The sequence below is a fragment of the Nerophis lumbriciformis genome, linkage group LG15, assembly GCF_033978685.3.
Source record: "Nerophis lumbriciformis linkage group LG15, RoL_Nlum_v2.1, whole genome shotgun sequence".
NCBI classification, from domain to species: domain Eukaryota; kingdom Metazoa; phylum Chordata; class Actinopteri; order Syngnathiformes; family Syngnathidae; genus Nerophis; species Nerophis lumbriciformis.
The window spans coordinates 16,968,001-16,991,616 of NC_084562.2; the positions used below are offsets into that span (position 1 = coordinate 16,968,001).

Genomic DNA, 23,616 nt, shown 5'->3' on the forward strand with positions numbered 1-23,616 from the left:
TTTGCTATGAGGAACGCTGCTTCAATATACACACTTTTCGGTTTGCAAACCATGTTTAAGAGCCAAATAAGTTTGTAAATCGAGGTTATGCTGTACTTGTTTTATTTGTTGATATTGGACTGATATCAATATCGGGTTGGGAGACCCTAACAACATCTCACAGCATGTATAGAATAGGATTTTGATAGAGCACTGAGTAATCATTATGATCGCATGACCATGTAGTGACATGCAGTAAGCATTCCTTTTCCGACAATGACCTTATTGTTTGTTGTTGTATGTTTTAAATAGTTTACATGGTTATCGGCTGTAATTTGTGTCCTTTTTTCAAAACTTCAAAGTTAATTGCTCTTGCTTTGAATATTTTTTTTTTGAAGAAGCGTGTATGGTGTAAACCACATGAATGCTTAATGCTCACACAATGATTTGCTACACCCTCATGACTGCCCCAGTTACAGACAGTGATACAGTTCAGTTGCCTTGTCAGCATAACGTCCTTCAGCTTCTATTCTTTGTGCAGGTTATGTAGAGGACAACAACTGCTATACTGCCTGCCTGAGTGAGCCAAGGAACGAATGACTTCACGACTGTGAACCGGGGATTCTCAACTAGTGAGTCGCAAATGGGCTGAGGGTCTATGTTTGTCTCGAACTCAAGATGCAGAGAAGGCAGGCGAAGTGCAGGTACAAGCACTTTTATTAGGGAAGACGAAGGAGAAAAATAGTGCAGCAGGGAAGTGCACAAAAAAGCAAATAGGGATAGGAAGCGCAAGGAACACTATGCGGTATACGTCGAGGTGCGAAGCAAAATGTCCATAGGAATCATCACAACCAGGGACAGGTACACTATATTGCAAAAAGTATTTGGCCACCCATCCAAATGATCAGAATCAGTTGTCCTAATCACTTGGCCCGGCCACAGGTGTACAAAATCAAGCACTTAGGCATGGAGACTGTTTCTACAAACATTTGTGAAAGAATGGGCCGCTCTCAGTGATTTCCAGCGTGCAACTGTCATAGGATGCCACCTGTGCAACAAATCCAGTCATGAAATGTCCTCGCTCCTAAATATTCCAAAGTCAACTGTCGGCTTTATTATAAGAAAATGGAAGAGTTTGGGAACAACAGCAACTCAGCCACGAAGTGGTAGGCCACGTAAACAGAGAGAGGGGTCAGCGGATGCTGAAGCGCATACTGCAAAGACTTTCTGCACAGTCAGTTGCTACAGAGCTCCAAATTTCATGTGACCTTCCTATTAGCCCACGTACAGTACACAGAGAGCTTCATGGAATGGGTTTTCATGGCCGAGCAGCTGTATTTAATCCATACATCACCAAGTTCAATGCAAAGCGTCGGATGCAGTAGTGTAAAGCACGTTGCCACTGGACTCTAGAGCAGTGCACTACCTCGTTCTCTACTTCCGTGTTGGTTTATTATCTCCTGTAGGCCAAAAATGTCTGATACCTAACAAAGTGACCTTGGTCTTGCACTTTGCTACCTTCTCTGCATCCTGGGATCACGCCAACAGCCACTATATGCCGTCAAATACATTGTTTTTGTCAGCACTTTGCCCGTCCTTGCTTTTCAATGGGCAAAGAATTAACAGTTATTTTTCTTTGTGACAGTCTAATGAGCAGCACAGTTACAGTGTGAATTACTAAGTAATGAAGTATTCATCTTTATAGTTACTTAGCACAAAGCCGATGAATACATGGAGGCTTCAATAACCTATTAGGTTAGGATAAGATGGACTTTATTTTTCCCACAAGTCAACTAATCGTTATGTTAACTTCAAAACAAAACGATAAACTCCAAGGCAAAACCAAACATACAGTACATGCAGTAGTATCTAGATTAGTCCATATCTCCATGAGGAATGTATCAGGTTATCATTCAAAAACTATCTTTAATAATCAGTGTGTAGGTCGCATTCGTATTACCGTATTTTCCGGACTATAAGGCGCACTTAAAATCATTTTTTTCCCTCAAAACTCGACAGTGCGTCTTATAACCCGGTGCACCTAATGTACCAAATAATTCTGGTTTTGCTTACCGACCTCGAAGCAATTTTGTTTGGTACATGGTGTAATGACAAGTGTGACCAGTAGATGGCAGTCAAACATAAGAGATACGTGCAGACTGCAAATGTGATTACAAGTAAACAACACCAACATTCTATATGTTCCATTGAAAATATAGAACATTACACACGGCGCTCAAAAATCTATCAAAATGTTTTAGTATGACTTTGGTAAGCTATGAAGCCGCACCGCTTGACGGATTGGTGGCGCGTTAAACATACGAGTATGTGGAGGGGGGCGTGGCCTGCGGACCTGCAGCGAAGCGGGGTGTGACAGGACCGGCTTCGAGATCAGCGACAGGTGTGTACATGGCCCACCTGGGCCTGCTTATCTAATCACCCGACGCTCTGTTAAAAGGCGGCAGCCGGGGAGGAGAAGAGGGGGAGTTGGAGTTGGAGAGAGAGCGAGAGCGAGATTGACAGACACTAAAGACAATTGCTGAAAAGCACAAGACAGACGATTTATTGAAAAATAAACATTGTTGTGAACCTGGAAGAGCCTGTCATGTCGGTGCTTGGTGGTCCGAAGAACCCGGAAGCAAGAGTCTTCCACAGAGTATTATTATGGCGTGTGTATAAGGTAAGAAATATTATCTGGCGTTTTGTTTCGCAATATTATGCAAAAGAAACTTTTCTAACCTTCTGGTACGTGCTGATCTATATTTGGGATCTGCATAAATCCTGAAAAATTGCGCGCCTCCGCCTTTGTAGTTTGTGCCGACACCGTAGTCGATAAGCTTCTTCTTTTTCTCTATCTTCTTGTTATGGGACATTCATCCTTCGCTGTTGCCATTTCTAATATAAAGTAGTGTAAAGTTCTTACTTATATCTGTCAGTAAACTCGCCATGAAAACGCTAAAACATACCGGTATAGTGAGTTTACATTATTCACCCAAGGAACTTTAGTTATTGGAGAGTTCCGTTCGGACGGTTTTTCACGGGACACATTTCCGGCGCATAAGGACACGCTGCTCCGTTATTGATTGAAGTAAAATCTGAATGTCATTAAAACAGTTAGCTCCATCTTTTGACACTTCTTCCACTCCCGTCCTTGCACGCTACACCGCTACAACAAAGATGACGGGGAGAAGACGCCGTCAAAGGTGAGCCACGTAAATAAGACCGCCCACCAAAACGACTGTCAGAAAGCGGCTTGAAGATGATCTGTAAAACATCATCTATGCAACATTTTGACCAAAGAACCACCATTACATGTTATGTAGACCACAAGGAAGTGTTTTACATTTAGAAAAAAATCATAATATGACTCCTTTAATGCGCCTTAAAATCTTTTGTATGAAAAAAGACCTAAATAGACCCGCTCATTGGCAGTGCGCCTTACAATCCTGTGGTCCAGAAAATACGGTAAACGCAGAACATTTTCAGTCTTGATAAATCACGAGTGCTAAATCAATATATTTCGAGTATTGTGGGGGTTCTAACAATCAGCACATGTTCTGCATACACATGGCGCACTAAATGGGATGTGCCAAAGAACCGCCATTACATGTTATGTAGACCACAAGAAAGTGTTTTACATTTAGAAAAAAATTAATAATAATATGACTCCTTTAATGCGCCCTATAATCCGATGCACCTTATATATGAAAAAAGATCGAAAATAGACCATTCATCGGCAGTGCGCCTTATAATCCGGTGCGCCCTATGGTCCGGCAATCCAATTGTGAAAACTATGTTTTCACACATTTTCCGGGGTTGTCCATATTGCTCTTACTTGGAGACCTCATTGAACCGGGAGGGCACAGCAGCATGTACAGTACAACTACTGTACAGCACAGTACTTACATCACTGCAACCCTCCGATTGCTGAAGCAAGCATCGTGCTAGGAAACTATAGCCGGAGCCAAAAAGATTTGTCATGGAAAGAAAGCCCTCCCCTAGCAAGTGACATAAACACATTGCACAGTCTAGCCAATTTGCTGACGTGCCTGTGAGACTGCGAAAATAAAAAATTAACATGCAGTTCAAAGAATGAGACTCTTTTCTGTGAGGGATCAAGATCAATAAATCATATCACGTATCAGATGAGTGTACAGTCAGCTGGCGCCGGCCTACTTCTGCTTTGTCTATTCAGTGTTGCGGCCTAGAATGCCTCAATATGTGTCAGCTGCATCAGAAAGTTCTGGCAAAAGTTGCGATGTTTGTTTTATTAACTTGTAGGGTTGTACGGTATACCGGTACGAGTATAGTTCCGCGGTGCTGATGAATCAAAAACGGTACTATGTTTGAAAAGTACCAGTTCCCAACGGGCATGACGGCGCGTCGTCACGTCGTGTCATTGCTGGTTTTACGAGCAGAGGAGCATGTTCGGCAGCGCACAATCATGGAGTACTTACAAGCAGACACAGTGTGCAGACAGAAAAGGGAGAACGGACGCATTTTGGCCGGAAAACTGATGATAAAGGTGAAGTTATAACACTGAAACGCCCTCAGGAAGAGGTGCTTTAAAGGGGAACATTATCACAATTTCAGAAGGGTTAAAACCATTAAAAATCAGTTCCCAAAGTTTTTTTAAAAATGTTACCCATCGCGCAATATCCCTAAAAAAAGCTTCAAAGTGCCTGATTTTAACCATCGTTATATACACCCGTCCATTTTCCTGTGACGTCACACAGTGATGCCAATACAAACAAACATGGCGGATAGAACAGCAAGGTATAGCGACATTAGCTCGGATTCAGACTCGGATTTCAGCGGCTTAAGCGATTCAACAGATTACGCATGTATTGAAACGGATGGTTGTAGTGTGGAGGCAGGTAGCGAAAACGAAATTGAAGAAGAAACTGAAGCTATTGAGCCATATCGGTTTGAAACCGACGAAAACGACACGACAGCCAGCGACACGGGAGAAAGCGAGGACGAATTCGGCGATCGCCTTCTAACCAACGATTGGTATGTGTTTGTTTGGCATTAAAGGAAACTAACAACTATGAACTAGGTTTACAGCATATGAAATACATTTGGCAACAACATGCACTTTGAGAGTGCAGACAGCCCATTTCAGGCGCGCTAAGAACATATATTTTTCCACGATTTCAGCACTCAGGTTAACCATACCTAAATAGACACAAAATACTGCATTACACAAGACTACCCGAATGTACTCGAATGATTGAAAAAAATAAATGTTTTTAAGCTAAATTATTGGTAAACACAGTTTATGTATAATAATTTACGTAAAACCGCGAGTAATGAATAAAGTTTTCATCAATTAATATATTCTGTAGACATACCCTCATCCGCTCTCTTTTCCTGAAAGCTGATCTGTCCAGTTTTGGAGTTGATGTCAGCATCTGCTTTGAGTGTCGCAGGATATCCACACATTCTTGCCATCTCTGTCGTAGCATAGCTTTTGTCGGTAAAGTGTTCGGAACAAACGACTGACCATTTCGTCGGCTTTCCCCACAGCCTCGTATTTTGAACAAATTTCGTCCAATTTCTTGCCACTTTCGCATCTTTGGGCCACTGGTGCAACTTGAATCCGTCCCTGTTCGTGTTGTTACACCCTCCGACAACACACCGACGAAAGTGAGAAAATGGCGGATTGCTTCCCAATGTGACGTCACGTTGTGACGTCATCGCTCCGAGAGCGAATAATAGAAAGGCGTTTAATTCGCCAAAATTCACCCATTTAGAGTTTGGAAATTGGTTAAAAAAATATATGGTCTTTTTTCTGCAACATCAAGGTATATATTGACGCTTACATAGGTCTGGTGATAATGTTCCCCTTTAAGACATGGCTAGCTAGCTAGCGGCTAACATCCATCCACTTCTAAATCACTATGGCGACAAATAAAGTAAGTTTCTTACAAGTATCATCCCTGCAGGACGAGGAATAGCTAAACATGCTTCACTACACACTGTAGGAGGATACGATAGCTCACCGGCGTCACCGCTAACAAAAGCTAGCGCGCCTGAATGTAAACAAATGCCATGGGTGGATCTACACCCGACATCCACTGTAGTGATAGCAAGTACAAGAGCGTATCTAGTCGATACTACTATGATTACCGTATTTTTCGGACTATAAGTCGCAGTTTTTTTCATAGTTTGGCTGGGGGTGCGACTTATACTCAGGAGCGACTTATGTGTGAAATTATTAACACATTACCGTAAAATATCAAATAATATTATTTAGCTCATTCACGTAAGAGACTAGACGTATAAGATTTCATGGGATTTAGCGATTAGGAGTGACAGATTGTTTGGTAAACGTATAGCATGTTCTATATGTTATAGTTATTTGAATGACTCTTACCATAATATGTTACGTTAACATACCAGGCACGTTCTCAGTTGGTTATTTATGCCTCATAAAACGTACACTTATTCAGCCTGTTGTTCACTATTCTTTATTTATTTTAAATTGCCTTTTAAATGTCTATTCTTGGTGTTGGCTTTTATCAAATCAATTTCCCCAAAAAATGCGACTTATACTCCAGTGCGACTTATATATGTTTTTTTCCTTCTTTATTATGCATTTTCGGCCGGTGCGACTTATAGTCCGGAGCGACTTATACTCCGAAAAATACGGTATATCGATATTTTTTATCGTCACAAAATCTTTTTTACTTTAAAAAAAATTCACATTATGTTTATAAACTCAGGAAATATGTCCCTGGACACATGAGGACTTTGAATATGACCAATGTATGATCCTGAAACTACTTGGTATCGGATCGATACCTAAGTTTGTGGTATCATCCAAAACTAATGTAAAGTATCAAACAACAGAAGAATAAGTGATTATTACATTTTAACAGACGTGTAGATAGAACATGTTAAAAGAGAAAGTAAGCAAATATTAACAGTAAATGAACAAGTAGATTAATAATTAATTTTTACAGTTTGTCTTTTATAATTTTGACAAAATAATAGAATGGAAAATGACACAATATGTCAACAGCTAAATTAGGAGCCTTTGTTTGTTTACTTACTACTAAAAGACAAGTTGTCTTGTATGTTCACTATTTTATTTAAGGACAAACTTGCAATAAGAAACATATGTTTAATGTACCTTAAATTTTTTTGTTAAAATAAAGCCATTAATGCCATTATTTTGTGGTCCCCTTTATTTAGAAAATTATCGAAAGGTATTGAAAAGTATCGAAATACATTTTGGTACCGGTACCAAAATATTAGTATTGGGACAACCCTATTAACTTGTAATTTTATGAATTTGTCATCAAAGTTTGAAGTGAACCTCAAAATTGTCAAGATTACAACAAAAATGTTAAAAACACAAAGGACTTATTCTACTAATGGTTTGTTTACTAGTACTTTTTGGTACTTTCCGATCATTTTCTAAATAAAGGGGACCACTAAATGTCACGGCCCGAGTGGTGTGCGCATTCATGTGTGCGCTGCGCTGGGTGCGTGCCAGTCCGGCTGCAACAAGCAGCTACAATCAATTGCCGGCAATCAGCGCACCTGTCACTGATCAGAGGACCTGCTTTCATAAGCCCTGCACAACCTGCTATCCCGCGCCAGAACGTAGTCACCTGTTCCCGTACAGTAAGCCGACTAACCAAGCTCTATACATTCTCACTCTGTGTTTCTTCCCCGTCGTGTTGAATTGTCTCGTGTCCTCCCCGTCGTCCTCCCTGCAGCCTGCCTTCGTTCCCACGTTATGAGCTGTGTGTCTCGTCTTCCCGCGTTCCCTCTGCTTCCCTGGCTGCCTCTTGGATCTCGACCTCCCGCCTGGACACGGACCTTTAACGCCTTTCTATCGCCCCTGACTCCCTGCATGTCTCACGGACCTACGAGCCTGCCCTGCCCCTATTGGACTTCCGCCTCTCGCTCAACACTAAGGGTAACACACTCCAGTTAAATCCTACACATATTCGCGTACCACACACATTATTGACTAGTTCTCACACTTTATTTATTGATTTATGCATATTCCATCCATCCATCTTCTTCCGCTTATCCGAGGTCGGGTCGCGGGGGCAGCAGCCTAAGCAGGGAAGCCCAGACTTCCCTCTCCCCAGCCACTTCGTCCAGCTCCTCCCGGGGGATCCCGAGGCGTTCCCAGGCCAGCCGGGAGACATAGTCTTCCCAACGTGTCCTGGGTCTTCCTCGTGGCCTCCTACCGGTCGGACATGCCCTAAACACCTCCTTAGGGAGGCGCTCGGGTGGCATCCTGACCAGATGCCCGAACCACCTCATCTGGCTCCTCTCGATGCGGAGGAGCAGCGGCTTTACTTTGAGCTCCCCCCGGATGACAGAGCTTCTCACCCTATCTCTAAGGGAGAGCCCCGCCACCCGGCGGAGGAAACTCATTTCGGCCGCTTGTACCCGTGATCTTGTCCTTTCGGTCATAACCCAAAGCTCATGACCATAGGTGAGGATGGGAACGTAGATCGACCGGTAAATTGAGAGCTTTGCCTTCCGGCTCAGCTCCTTCTTCACCACAACGGATCGATACAGCGTCCGCATTACTGAAGACGCCGCACCGATCCGCCTGTCGATCTCACGATCCACTCTTCCCTCACTCGTGAACAAGACTCCGAGGTACTTGAACTCCTCCACTTGGGGCAAGATCTCCTCCCCAACCCGGAGATGGCACTCCACCCTTTTCCGGGCGAGAACCATGGACTCGGACTTGGAGGTGCTGATTCTCATCCCAGTCGCTTCACACTCAGCTGCGAACCGATCCAGTGAGAGCTGAAGATCCTGGCCAGATGAAGCCATCAGGACCAAATCATCTGCAAAAAGCAGAGACCTAATCCTGCAGCCACCAAACCGGATCCCCTCAACGCCTTGACTGCGCCTAGAAATTCTGTCCATAAAAGTTATGAACAGAATCGGTGACAAAGGGCAGCCTTGGCGGAGTCCAACCCTCACCGGAAACGTGTCCGACTTACTGCCGGCAATGCGAACCAAGCTCTGACACTGATCATACAGGGAGCGGACCGCCACAATCAGACAGTCCGAAACCCCATACTCTCTGAGCACTCCCCACAGGACTTCCCGAGGGACACGGTCGAATGCCTTCTCCAAGTCCACAAAGCACATGTAGACTGGTTGGGCAAACTCCCATGCACCCTCAAGGACCCTGCCGAGAGTATAGAGCTGGTCCACAGTTCCACGACCAGGACGAAAACCACACTGTTCCTCCTGAATCCGAGGTTCGACTATCCGGCGTAGCCTCTTCTCCAGTACACCTGAATAGACCTTACCGGGAAGGCTGAGGAGTGTGATCCCACGATAGTTAGAACACACCCTCCGGTTCCCCTTTTTAAAGAGAGGAACCACCACCCCGGTCTGCCAATCCAGAGGTACTGCCCCCGATGTCCACGCGATGCTGCAGAGTCTTGTCAACCAAGACAGCCCTACAGCATCCAGAGCCTTAAGGAACTCCGGGCGGATCTCATCCACCCCCGGGGCCTTGCCACCGAGGAGCTTTTTAACTACCTCAGCAACCTCAGCCCCAGAAATAGGAGAGCCCACCACAGATTCCTCAGGCACTGCTTCCTCATAGGAAGACGTGTTGGTGGGATTGAGGAGGTCTTCGAAGTATTCCCTCCACCGATCCACAACTTCCGCAGTCGAGGTCAGCAGAACACCATCCGCACCATACACGGTGTTGGTAGTGCACTGCTTCCCCTTCCTGAGGCGGTGGATGGTGGTCCAGAATCGCTTCGAAGCCGTCCGGAAGTCGTTTTCCATGGCTTCCCCGAACTCCTCCCATGTCCGAGTTTTTGCCTCCGCGACCGCTGAAGCCGCACACCGCTTGGCCTGTCGGTACCTGTCCGCTGCCTCAGGAGTCCCATGAGCCAAAAGAACCCGATAGGACTCCTTCTTCAGCTTGACGGCATCCCTCACCGCCGGTGTCCACCAACGGGTTCTAGGATTACCGCCACGACAGGCACCAACTACCTTGCGGCCACAGCTCCAATCAGCCGCCTCGACAATAGAGGTGCGGAACATGGTCCACTCGGACTCAATGTCCAGCACCTCCCTCGTGACATGTTCAAAGTTCTTCCGGAGGTGGGAATTGAAACTCTCTCTGACAGGAGACTCTGCCAGACGTTCCCAGCAAACCCTCACAATGCGTTTGGGCCTGCCAGGTCTGTCCGGCATCCTCCCCCACCATCGCAGCCAACTCACCACCAGGTGGTGATCGGTAGAAAGCTCCGCCCCTCTCTTCACCCGAGTGTCCAAAACATGAGGCCGCAAATCCGATGACACAACTACAAAGTCGATCATAGAACTGCGGCCTAGGGTGTCCTGGTGCCAAGTGCACATATGGACACCCTTATGCTTGAACATGGTGTTCGTTATGGACAATCCGTGACGGGCACAAAAGTCCAATAACAAAACACCACTTGGGTTCAGATCCGGGCGGCCATTCTTCCCAATCACGCCTCTCCAGGTTTCACTGTCGTTGCCAATATGAGCGTTGAAGTCCCCCAGTAGAACGAGGGAATCACCCAGGGGAGCACTCTCAAGTACTCCCTCGAGTGAATCCAAAAAGGGTGGGTACTCTGAGCTGCTGTTTGGCGCGTAAGCGCAAACAACAGTCAGGACCCGTCCCCCCACCCGAAGGCGGAGGGAAGCTACCCTCTCGTCCACCGGGTTGAACTCCAACATGCAGGCTCTGAGCCGGGGGGCAACAAGAATTGCCACCCCAGCCCGTCGCCTCTCACTGCTGGCAACGCCAGAGTGGAAGAGAGTCCAGCCCCTCTCGAGAGAACTGGTTCCAGAGCCCTTGCTGTGCGTCGAGGTGTGTCCGACTATATCCAACCGGAACTTCTCTACCTCGCGCACTAGCTCAGGCTCCTTCCCCCCCAGCGAGGTGACGTTCCACGTCCCAAGAGCTAGCTTCTGTAGCCGAGGATCGGACCGCCAAGTGCCCTGCCTTCGGCTACCGCCCAGCTCACATTGCACCCGACCTCTATGGCCCCTGCTATGGGTGGTGAGCCCATTGGAGGGGGGACCCACGTTGCCTCTTCGGGCTGTGCCCGGCCGGGCCCCATGGGGACAGGCCCGGCCACCAGGCGCTCGCCATCGTGCCCCAACTCCGGGCCTGGCTCCGGAGGGGGGCCCCGGTGACCCGCGTCCGGGCGAGGGAAATCTGAGTCTCGGTTCTTGCATTTCCATAGAAGTCTTCGAGCTGCTCTTTGTCTGATCCCTCACCTAGGACCTGTTTGTCTTGGGAGACCCTACCAGGGGGCATGGAAGCCCCCGGACAACATAGCTCCTAGGATCATTGGGACACGCAAACTCCTCTACCACGTTAAGGTGGCAGCTCAGAGAGGAGATTTATGCATATTGTGTATATATATATATATATATATATATATATATATATATATATATATAAAAATAGAGTTTAAACGACTTCCCTCCTGTCTGTGCCGTCTCCTCCTCCTGTACACATAACACTAAAAATGGCATTATTAGCTTTATTCAAACAAAAAATAGTATGATACATTAAACATAAGTTTTTGCAATCAAAGAATAATTTTGTCATTGGATAGGATAGTAAAAATTCTAGAAAACGTGTCTTATAGAAATCCCCCCCCCCTTCTGTTGCAAGTTGTTGTGATTATATGTAACATGTTTATGTGTGCTATGCTATGTGAGGTTTTTTCCCTTGCACTCAGTCTGGACCCCGTCCCGAGGGTCCAGCCTTAGACTGATATTTTTTTTACTCTTCCCCCCTTTCCCAATATCACCTTTTTCCCAACTTTTTTAAGGAGCGCCGTAAGTGGCTGATCCGTTGGCGGTCTCGTCTTGTCTCCCTGTAAACGTATGTCTGTTCTTAGTGGGACTCTTAGTGCCGAAAATGACATTTCAGTTCTTATGTGTCTTGTACATGTTAAAGAATGGACAATAATAAAGCATCTTGAATCTTGAATCTTAAATCTTATAGTAGTAAGTAAACACACAATGGCTCCTAATTAGTCTGCTGATGTATGCAGTAACATATTGTGTCATTTTCCATTCTATTATTTAGTCAAAATTATGAGTGAAATTACTGTAATTTTTCAATAATAGCAATATTTAAATATATATTTTTTTAAAACATCGCAAAGGCTCCCCTGTTGTTCAGTGTCCTCTCTATTGTACACAAGTTGCAGACGTTCTCTGTGTATGTTTTACAATCGAAAAGTGTTAGTCCATCCAAGACATTAATTTACGTTCCAACACATTTACCCCATTTGTGAACCGTTGCGGTAATTTTTGCTGGTAAATGAGAGACCATGAGAGGTTATCATCACACTTCAACATCTCTAACAAGTAAAAGCTGCCTCTTTGCTAGGCCTGCATTGTAAATGAGTATCTCTTATCTTACCCCAGATAAATAAGGGTTAAATAAGTATATAAATACATGAAAAACTAGGAAGTAAATGTTTATATACTACATTACCCAGAAGGCTTAGTGGCGTGGACAGGAATAATAAGTATGTGTGAGCCATCCAGGAGGATCACATGTGTGCTGTTTGAGCAGTAAAGAGATTATATGTTTTTAACAGGGTTTGCCCCTCTATGTACTTGATCGTGGCGACCTGCCACAGCAAAATAAAAACCGCCACACCTTAAAAATGTGTTTTTTTTTAACCAAAAACAAACTAAAGTAATATGGGTATGCATTGTGGCTTCCAGAAGAAGTCACACAAAGTTCGACGGTTTCTTTAACATTTATTGCCAATCTTACGCTAACAACCAACACGTATTCCCAGCCAATGTGGCCGTGCCAGGTGTATGTTGGTCTACCTCACTCCCTGACTTCAAGACCACTTTTAGCCCAGTGGTCAGCACACTTGCTTCTCATACGAAGACCAGGGTTCACGTCCCTGTACGGAATGGGATAAAGGCCCGTGGCAGAACCAGCTGGGTTAGACACGCACACACACACACACACACACACACACACACACACACACACACACACACACACACACACACACACACACACACACTTGTATTTGCTCCCTTCTTGAGACCTCCAAATAATGCCTACCTCTTTAGGACCACCCTTTCTAGCTGTATAAAGATTTGTATTATAATGTGTATATATATATATATATATATATATATATATATATATATATATATATATATATATATATATACACACAGTACAGGCCAAACGTTTGGACACACCTTCTCTCTCTCCTTCTCCTTTATTTTCATGACTATTTACAGTTGTGCTCATAAGTTTACATACCCTGGGAGAATTTATGATTTCTTGGCCATTCTTCAGAGAATATGAATGATAACACAAAAACCTTTCTTCCACTCATGCTTAATGGTTGTGTGAAGCCATTTATTGGCAAACAACTGTGTTTACTCTTTTTAAATCAAAATTGTGGTGCGGTTGTTTCAAGATGCACAATAAGGAGGCACTTGAAGAAAAATGAGCTGCATGGTCGAGTCGCCAGAAGAAAGCCATCACTCCAAATTACTTTGTTCCAGAAGTTTTGAGGCTTGTCTCTGTGCTGTTTGGCGTAATGTAAGCGGGATAATTTGTGATATTTGCGCAGAAATGGCTTTCTTCTGGCAACTCGACCATGCAGCCCATTTTTTCTTCAAGTGCCTCTTTGCTGTGCATCTTGAAACAGCCACACCACAATTTTTCAGAGAGTCCTGTATTTCAGCTGAAGTTATTTGTGGATTTTTCTTTGCATCTCGAACAATTTTCCTGGCAGTTGTGGCTGAAATCTTTGCTGGTCTACCTGAATCCCCCATTTTCCACTTCTTAATCAATGTTTGAACACCGCTTATTGACATGCTCAATTCCTTGGATACCTTTTTATACCCCTTTCCTGTTTTATGCAGTTCAACTACATTTTCTCGCAGATAATTTCACAATTATTTTGCCTTCCCCATGACTCAGAATGCAGAAACATCTGTGCAGCACTGGATGAAAGATGCAATGGTCTGTCAGAAGCCCAGAAACTCACTGACCTTTTATACACACACATTAATTACAAACAAACATGTCACAGGTGAGGATTGGAACCTTGATTAGCCATTCAAACCTGCTTGTGTCAACTTTTGTGCATGTCATCAGATCAAAGTCACTGGGGTATGTAAACTTTTGATCAGGGTCATTTGGGTACTTTCTTTTGTCATTTTGATTTAAAAAGAGTAAACACAGTTGTTTGCCAATAAATAGCTTCACACAACCATTAAGCATGAGTGGAAGAAAGGTTTTTGTGTTATTATTCATATTCTCTGAAGAATGGCCAAGAAATCATAAATTCTCCCAGGGTATATAAACTTATGAGCACGACTGTACATTGTAGATTGGCATCACAACTATGAATGAACACATGTGGAGTTATGCACTTAACAAAAAAAGGTGAAATAACTGAAAACATGTTTTATATTCTATTTTCTTCCAAATAGACACACTTTGCTCTGATTTCCGCTTTGCACACACTTGGCATTCTCTCGATGAGCTTCAAGCACACCTGTGAAGTGAAAACCATATCAGGTGACTACCTCTTGAAACTCATTTGTTGGTTTTCTGACATGGACTTGTTTCTTCAGCATTGTCCACACATTTAAGTCAGGATTTTGGGAAGGCCATTCTAAAACCTTAATTCTAGTTAACTCAGTGGCCTAGTGGTTAGAGTGTCCGCCCTGAGATCGGTAGGTTGTGGGTTCAAACCTCGGCTGAGTCATACCAAAGACTATAAAAATGGGACCCATTGCCTCCCTGCTTGGCACTCAGCATCAAGGGTTGGAATTGGGGGTTAAATCACCAAAAATGATTCCCGGGCGCGACCACCGCTGCTGCCCACTGCTCCCCTCACCTCCCAGGGGGTGATCAAGGGTGATGGGTCAAATGCAGAGAATAATTTCGCCACACCTAGTGTGTGTGTGACAATCATTGGTACTTTAACTTTAACTTTTAGCTTGATTTAGCCACTTCTTTACCACTTTTGACATCACATGGACAAAGATAAGACCTTCTGGAAGAAAGTTCTGTGGTCAGATAAAACAAAAATTTAGCTGTTTGGCCACAATACCCATCAATAATTTTGGAGGAGAAAAGGTGAGGCCTTTAATCCCAGGAACACCATTCCTACCGTCAAGCATGGTGGTGATATTATTATGCTCTGGGCCTGTTTTGCTGCCAATGGAACTGGTGCTTTACAGAGAGTAAATGGGACAATAAAAAAGGAAAATTACCTTCAAATTCTTCAGGACAACCTAAAAATCATCAGCCCAGAAGTTGGGTCTTGGGCGCAGTTGGGTGTTCCAACAGGACAATGACCCCAAACACACGTCAAAAGTGGTAAAGGAATGGCTAAATCAGGCTAGAATGAAGGTTTTAGAATGGCCTTCCCAAAGTCCTGACTCAAACGTGTGGACAATGCTGAAGAAACAAGTCCATGTCAGAAAACCAACAAATTTAGCTGAACTGCACCAATTTTGTCAAGAGGAGCGGTCAAAATTTTAACCAGAAGCTTGTGGATGGCTACCAAAAGCGCCTTATTGCAGTGAAACTTGCCAAGGGACATGTAAGCAAATATTAACATTGCTGTATGTATACTTTTGACCCAGCACATTTGCTCACATTTTCAGTAGACCCCTAATAAATTCATAAAAGAACCAAATTTCATGAATATTTTTTGTGGTAAAAGTTTGAGAACCGCTGAACTTCAATAAATAAACTTTACAACATTCTTCCGTGTCAAGTTGTTTGGAAACGAAGCATAAAAAGTCAGTGTCTGGATGGGAAAGTTGTCTGTCCTTACCTACGACCTGTATGATCTCAGCCAGGAGCACGCCATCTGCAACGTCCGTCTGCAGGTCCTTGATCAGACGCTTGTGTCCCGACTTTGCGAGGTAGTGGTTGGCCCAGTCGGTGTAGATCTGCACCCAGGACACACAAAAACCCACACAAGCGCTCCGTTATGAACCCAGTAAAAAAAGAAAACAACAACAACAACAAGAAGAACCTTCCGGAAAAAGGGCACGGCGCTGTCACATCCTGAGTGTCTTCCAAACTCAATTAACACTTGAAAAGTACAAAAGGTATAAGCGGTGGAAACAGTTTTACGACGCTAATAAAATAACAACACGGTTGAATGGGAGCAGAGAGTAGCCTCCTCTCTTTTGTTGGGAGCCCGGTCTGGCACGGATCTGCCTGGTATTCAAATTGGGGCCATTGTGCTCAGCCAGGGCATTCATCTTGGAGCACACGGCGGCTGCTTTGAATGGGCCGTGCTGACATCACTCTCTGGGGACAAAAAAAAAAAAAAAGGTCCTCCACTGCCTGGAGGGAGGAGGAGAGGGGGTACAGAGCAAGCATCTGAATAATCTGAATAGCAACCTTTATAATTAGTCGCCATCCTCATTTACTCATCTCGCTCTCGTCCATGAAAGTTGGTGCTCCATTTGTTTTTGTGGCGACACAAAGCTCAATGGGGGACAGATGAAGTTGACAAACAAGTGAAACAAGTGTGTACTAGTTTGCCTTTGCTTTGTTGTTGTTGGGGTTTTTTTGGGGGGAGGGGGGGTAAATTCTCCATTAAAGTTATAAAATGAGCATGACAGTCAGTGAATATGGTTCGATGAGAACAAACTTTCTTTTCTTGTAATTCCACTTCCATTTTTTTTAACACTGGTATGAAGGAAATGTGCATTTTTTTAAATGTATGTTTGTTTGTTCCTGCTTGAAGAGTTCTATTTCCCGACTCTCTGAGAGTCATGTATTATTATCACCGGAAGACAAGGCTAAACATGTTGACTTATTAATTTTTTTATGATATATTTATTTAAAATTTTTATTTAATCTGTATATTGTATCTGTATATAATACTGTATATTATATATAAATAAATATACATATATATATATATATATACATATTTATATATATATATATATATATGTATGTATATATATATATATATATATATATATATATATATATTTATATATATATATATATATAAAAATAAATATGTATATATGTACCATTTGGGGTCATGGGTGTGCTGGAGCCTATCTCAGCTGCACATGAGCAGAAGGCGGGGTACACCCTTGACAAGTCGTCACCTCATTTTTTATTTTTTTTACAATTGTTTTGATTATATTATACAATTTAATATTTGAACGACGATAAATGAATGTGTTGTGACAGTTGCGGATTTCACCAATAGGGCGGTTTGAGGGAAACGCTCGATTGCTTTTCCAAACACGTCTTTAATGGTGAACTGCCAACATGAGAATGCTGAACATCCATCCATCCATTTTTCTACCGCTTGTCCCGTTCGGGGTCGCGGGGGTGCTGGAGCCTATCTCAGCTGCACATGAGCAGAAGGCGGGGTATACCCTGGACAAGTCGCCACCTCATTTTTTATTTTTTTTACAATTGTTTTGATTATATTATAAAATTTAATATTTGAACAACGATAAATGAATGTGTTGTGGCAGTTGCGGATTTCACCAATGCGGCGGTTTGAGGGATACGCTCGATTGCTTTTCCAAACACGTCTTTAATGGTGAACTGCCAACATGAGAATGCTGAACATCCATCCATTTTCTACCGCTTGTCTTGTTCGGGGTCGCGGGGGTGCTGGAGCCTATCTCAGCTGCACATGAGCAGCAGGCGGGGTACACCCTGGACAAGTCGCCACCTAATTATTTTTTTTTAGAATTGTTTTGATTATATTATAAATGTAATATTTGAACAACGATAAATGAATGTGTTGTGGCAGTTGCGGATTTCACCAATGCGGCGGTTTGAGGGAAACGCTCGATTGTTTTTCCAAACACGTCTTAAATGGTGAACTGCCAACATGAGAATGCTGAACATCCATCCATCCATTTTCTACCGCTTGTCCCGTTCGGGGTCGCGGGGGTGCTGGAGCCTATCTCAGCTGCACATGAGCAGAAGGCGGGGTACACCCTGGACAAGACGCCATCTCATTTTTTATTTTTTTTAACAATTTTTTTGATTATATTATAAATGTAATATTTGAACGACGATTAATACATGTGTTGTGGCAGTTGCGGATTTCACCAATGCGGCGGTTTGAGGGAAACGCTCGATCGCTTTTCCAAACACGTCTTTAATGGTGAGCTGCCAACATGAGTATGCTGAACATCCATCCATCCATTTTTCTACCGTTTGTCCCGTTCGGGGTTGCGGGGGTGCTGGAGCCTATCTCAGATGCACATGAGCAGAAGGCAAGGTACACTCTGGACAAGGCGCCTCCTCATTTTTATTTATTTTTTTACAATTGTTTTGACTGTATTATAAAATGTAATATTTGAACGACTATAAATGCATGTGTTGTGGCAGTTGCGGATTTCACCAATGCGGCGGTTTGAGGGAAACGCTCGATGGCTTTTCCAAACACGTCTTTAATGGTGAACTGCCAACATGAGAATGCTGAACATTCATCCATCCATTTTTCTACCGCTTGTCCCATTCAGGGTCGCGGGGGTGCTGGAGCCTATCTCAGCTGCACATGAGCAGAAGGCGGGGTATACCCTGGACAAGTCGCCACCTCATTTATTTTTTTTTACAATTGTTTTGGTAATGTTATGAATGTAATATTTGAACGACGATAAATGAATGTGTTGTGGCAGTTGCGGATTTCACCAATGCGGCGGTTTGAGGGAAACGCTCGATCGCTTTTCCAAACACGTCTTTAATGGTGAGCTGCCAACATGAGTATGCTGAACATCCATCCATCCATTTTTCTACCGTTTGTCCCGTTCGGGGTTGCGGGGGTGCTGGAGCCTATCTCAGATGCACATGAGCAGAAGGCAAGGTACACCCTGGACAAGGCGCCTCCTCATTTTTATTTATTTTTTTACAATTGTTTTGACTGTATTATAAAATGTAATATTTGAACGACAATAAATGCATGTGTTGTGGCAGTTGCGGATTTCACCAATGCGGCGGTTTGAGGGAAACGCTCGATGGCTTTTCCAAACACGTCTTTAATGGTGAACTGCCAACATGAGAATGCTGAACATCCATCCATCCATTTTTCTACCGCTTGTCCCATTCAGGGTCGCGGGGGTGCTGGAGCCTATCTCAGCTGCACATGAGCAGAAGGCGGGGTATACCCTGGACAAGTCGCCACCTCATTTTTTTTTTTTACAATTGTTTTGGTAATGTTATGAATGTAATATTTGAACGACGATAAATGAATGTGTTGTGGCAGTTGCGGATTTCACCAATGCGGCGGTTTGAGGGAAACGCTCCATTGCTTTTCCAAACACGTCTTTAATGGTGAACTGCCAACATGAGAATGCTGAACATCCATCCATCCATTTTTCTACCGCTTGTCCTGTTCGGGGTAGCAGGGGTGCTGGAGCCTATCTCAGCTGCACATGAGCAGAAGTCGGGGTACACCCTGGACAAGTCACCACCTCATTTTTTTTTTAACAATTGTTTTGATTATATTATAAATGTATGACGATAAATGAATGTGTTGTGGCAGTTGCGGATTTCACCAATGCGGCGGTTTGAGGGAAACGCTCGATTGCTTTTCCAAACACGTCTTTAATGGTGAGCTGCCAACATGAGAATGCTGAACATCCATCCATCCATTTTTCTACCGCTTGTCCCGTTCGGGGTCACGGGGGTGTTGGAGCCTATCAAAGCTGCACATGAGCAGAAGGCGGCTTACACCCTGGACAAGTCGCCCTCTCATTTTTTTTATTTTTTTTTTACAATTGTTTTGATTATATTATAAAATGTAATATTTAAACGACGATAAATGAATGTGTTGTGGCAGTTGCGGATTTCACCAATGCAACATTTTTGGCCAAAGTAAAACAAAAAACAAACAATTTTGAAGTTGTCTTTATTTTTAAGTTATTATGCCATGATTTGAGCTAAAATGAGTTTGACACCCCTTCAAGCAAACCTCACCAAGATGCATTCAATGCCCTCAGTGAACTTCAGTAAAAACCTATGTTTTCTTTCTTCTATTCGATATTCAAGTCTTGCCTTTTCAGCAGATGGGGGATCGCTGATGCGTGACACGATGGTGACCCGTGTTCCAGCGTGTTTGCAGTGTAAACAGAGCCCAGCGTTGCCGGTATGTTACTCATCAGACCAATCGGCGTACAACAGGTGTGCTCACTTCAAAGCACGCCGTACGTACGCGCTCGCCTTCTCGCACATTACTCAACACATCAGAGCGGCGTTTCAATCGCCCGGCTTGTCAGAGGAAGCACTTGAGCGACACGCAGGGCGAGATAAGTCCTTCAAACTGCAGGATTAAGCGCGGTCCTCTCCATTCACACACTCGGCTGCTCGCGGAGGGGAGGGGAAAAAGTCCGGCGTTTCGCGAGCTTTTGTCCGTGCAGTTGGCTTCCTTTGAAGTCAATTCAGGCCTGCTAAATAAAGGGCTTGAGTCGTAATTAAAAACGAGGTGTAATAGTAGCTGTCAGTCACCAAGTGGGGAAAGACACAGGAGGGGTCACAGGTGCCCGGTTGAAGTTTTTTTTTAAGGAGAACAAGAGCGGGCGAGTCGCAACGTTTGGCTTTTTAAAGTTCTTTGCGAGACGAAAGAAACGCTTGAGTTTAGAGTTTGCACGAGTGTAAGGTTAAACATGAGAGATGGCCTCATGTTGTGAAGAGTCCTGACTTAGGCTATGTCGTGGGTCGGCATGCGGCTCTGTAGTGCCGCCCTAGTTTTTTTTGTTTTAGTATGTTTTTTGTTTGAGGACAAACATGACACAAACCTTCCCAACAGTTAGAAAGCCCACTGTTTAATATGTTTGTGTGTATGCTTCACTAATGAGAGTATTTGGTGAACATCGTTTTGTCCTACTCATTTCGGCGGTTCTTGAACTCACCATAGTGTGGACTGTGACGCGACAGTTTGTTTACAAGTAAAATCTTCCACTCCTTTTTGGTCTCATTTTGTCCACCAAATGTTTTATGCTGTGCGTGGATGCGCAAATGTGCGCTTTGTTGATGTTATTGACTTGTTGGAGTGCTAATCAGGCTATTTAGGCAAGCTGTATGTACATATTGCATCATTATGCCTCATTTGTTGGTATATTTAAGCTAATTTAATATCCTTCACTTGTATCCTCTTTGTATATAATTTAGTTTTGCATGTCTCATGACACATTATCTGTATGTAATATTGGCTGCATTTCTGATAGTTGTTTGTGTGCCATGTTGTTCCAGACCACAGCAAACATTACCTAGTAGATATGTCCGATAATATCGGATTGCCGATATTATCGGCTGATAAATGGTTTAAAATTTAATATCGGAAAATATCGGTATCGGTTTCAAAAAGTAAAATTTATGACTAAAACGCCGCTGTACACGGACGTAGGGAGAAGTACAGAGCGCCAATAAACCTTAAAGGCACTGCCTTTGCGTGCCGGCCCAATCACATAATGTCTACGGCTTTTCACACACACAAGTGAATGCAAATCATACTTGGTCAACAGCCATACAGGTCACACTGAGGGTGGCCGTATAAACAACTTTACCACTGTTACAAATACGCGCCACACTGTGAACCCACACCAAACAAGAATGACAAACACATTTCGGGAGAACATCCGCACCGTAGCACAACATAAACACAACAGAACAAATACCCAGAAGCCCTTGCAGCACTAACTCTTCCGGGACGCTACAATATACACCCCCCGCTACCCCCTATCTCCCCCAACTCAACCCCGCCCAACTCAACCTCCGCATGCTCTCTCCGGCAGAGCATGTCCCAAATTCCAAGCTGCTATTTTGAGGCATGTTAAAAAAAATAATGCACTTTGTGACTTCAATAATAAATATGGCAGTGCCATGTTGGCATTTTTTTTCCCATAACTTGAGTTGACTTATTTTGGAAAACCTTGTTACATTGTTTAATGCATCCAACAAAATTAGGCATAATAATGTGTTATTTCCACGACTGTATATATCGGTTGATATCGAAATCGGTAAATAAGAGTTGGACAATATCAGAATATCGGACATCGGCAAAAAGCCATTATCGGACATCTCTACTGTATATAAAATGTAAATGCAAATGAAAATACAGCTTCACTACTTTAGTCATATTTTTTGCACTTGAGAACTTCTCTATTATGACTTTCGCCCCAGACTTCTTCTGTTTGTGTGATATTCTCATTACTGCCACAAGTGGCGTAAAATGTTATTACAACTGAGTACACCCCTGCGGCCCATACAAACCACAGCTGAGAAGCATATTTTTCGGCAGCCCTCCAGCAATTATTTACAAACACGGCTCTATATCGTGCAACGCTGAACTCAGCTAAAGTGTTTCAGTGGAGTTCAGGCATCAGCATGAAAAAAATAAAAATAAAAGACAAAAACAACTTAACACCGCCTCTGTCTTTGTCCGTGAAAGCACTTTTTCTCTCATGTGCGAACACAACAGATTTAATCCAGAAAACCATTATGCTGATAACTTTGGGGCTAATAGTCTTCCTAATTTCAGGGTCCAGTGGATTACCTAAAAAAAAGTCCACGCCACCATGTAGTAATCTTCCAACATAAGGAGCAAAGCTGTTACTGTCATGACGGCGTGGACTATGGCAGGGTTTGTTTTCCCGAGATGCAAAGAAATTGGAGCGGACATGGCGTGACGGTAAGGACAGGATTTAATAATAACTATAAAAAGGTATAAACAATAGGCGCGCTCAGAGGCGGAAGTACAAACTTGGCTTATGAAACAAAAACTAACACTTAGGCAAAAACTATGAACATGAAACAAAACTACACTTACTGTGACGTGAAAAAACAAAACTTACGTGGCATGGCATGAAGCATAGACTATCGAATAAACAGGGCATGGTAATGACAATGTCGCCAGGCTGACTTCCTGGCAACTGTCGGCTTAAATAATACAGACATGATTGACAACAGATGCGCGAGTGCAAAACGTGAAACAGGTGAAACTAATGGTCATCATGGTGACAAGACAAAGAGTCCAAAAACCAAACCGAACCTAACCAAAACAAAACATGATCACACAGACATGACAGTTACACATTGCTGTCTCTCACGTGAGGCGTTCAAGAACCTGTCGTTATTCCTAGATAGGCAAAAACATTTGTTTCTTCTTCATTTTTCTAAAAGGATTATGACTTAGAACCATAGAGGACTCCTTTCACTGCCTGCCATTTGGATATTCATGTCTATCAGGGAGCTTCTAGAATAAAACATGTCTGCTTCTATTTAAAGCGGACCCTTCCCCTGTTACACTCCTGCTATTTAAACTACTGCCCTTCTTTAAAATAAATACCAATATTTGTCGCTTCTCCTCTTTCCTGGCACGCCCTCCCTGCCCTCGTGGCTTCCTTACCACTTTGTAGTTTTGACAGGAGAAGCGACTGTAGGTCCTGGCTGGCACCCGGAGGCCCCCACAGTCCGCCATGCGTCACCTGGATGAAGACAGGGCCCAGGCAAAGGAGCGCGGCTCCCGGAGACACGAGCGGTTTCCCTCGTGGACGAGAGTATATTTAGTCGTGGCGCGGGCTCTCGCTCGTCTCCTGCTCCAGCGAGGACGCGCGCGTTCCAAGGCGGGTTGA

At 43.7% G+C, this 23,616-nt stretch overlaps 1 protein-coding gene across 1 annotated transcript in view; it reads right to left on the bottom strand.

Annotated features, from left to right (window-relative positions):
* nav2a (neuron navigator 2a) overlaps window positions 1-23,616 on the bottom strand; it is a 260,418-nt gene that overhangs the window by 184,021 nt on the left and 52,781 nt on the right. The window contains exon 2 of the mRNA XM_061974799.1: window positions 15,822-15,939. Coding sequence (XP_061830783.1) covers window positions 15,822-15,939 — 118 coding nt within the window. The remainder of the gene's footprint in view (window positions 1-15,821; window positions 15,940-23,616) is intronic.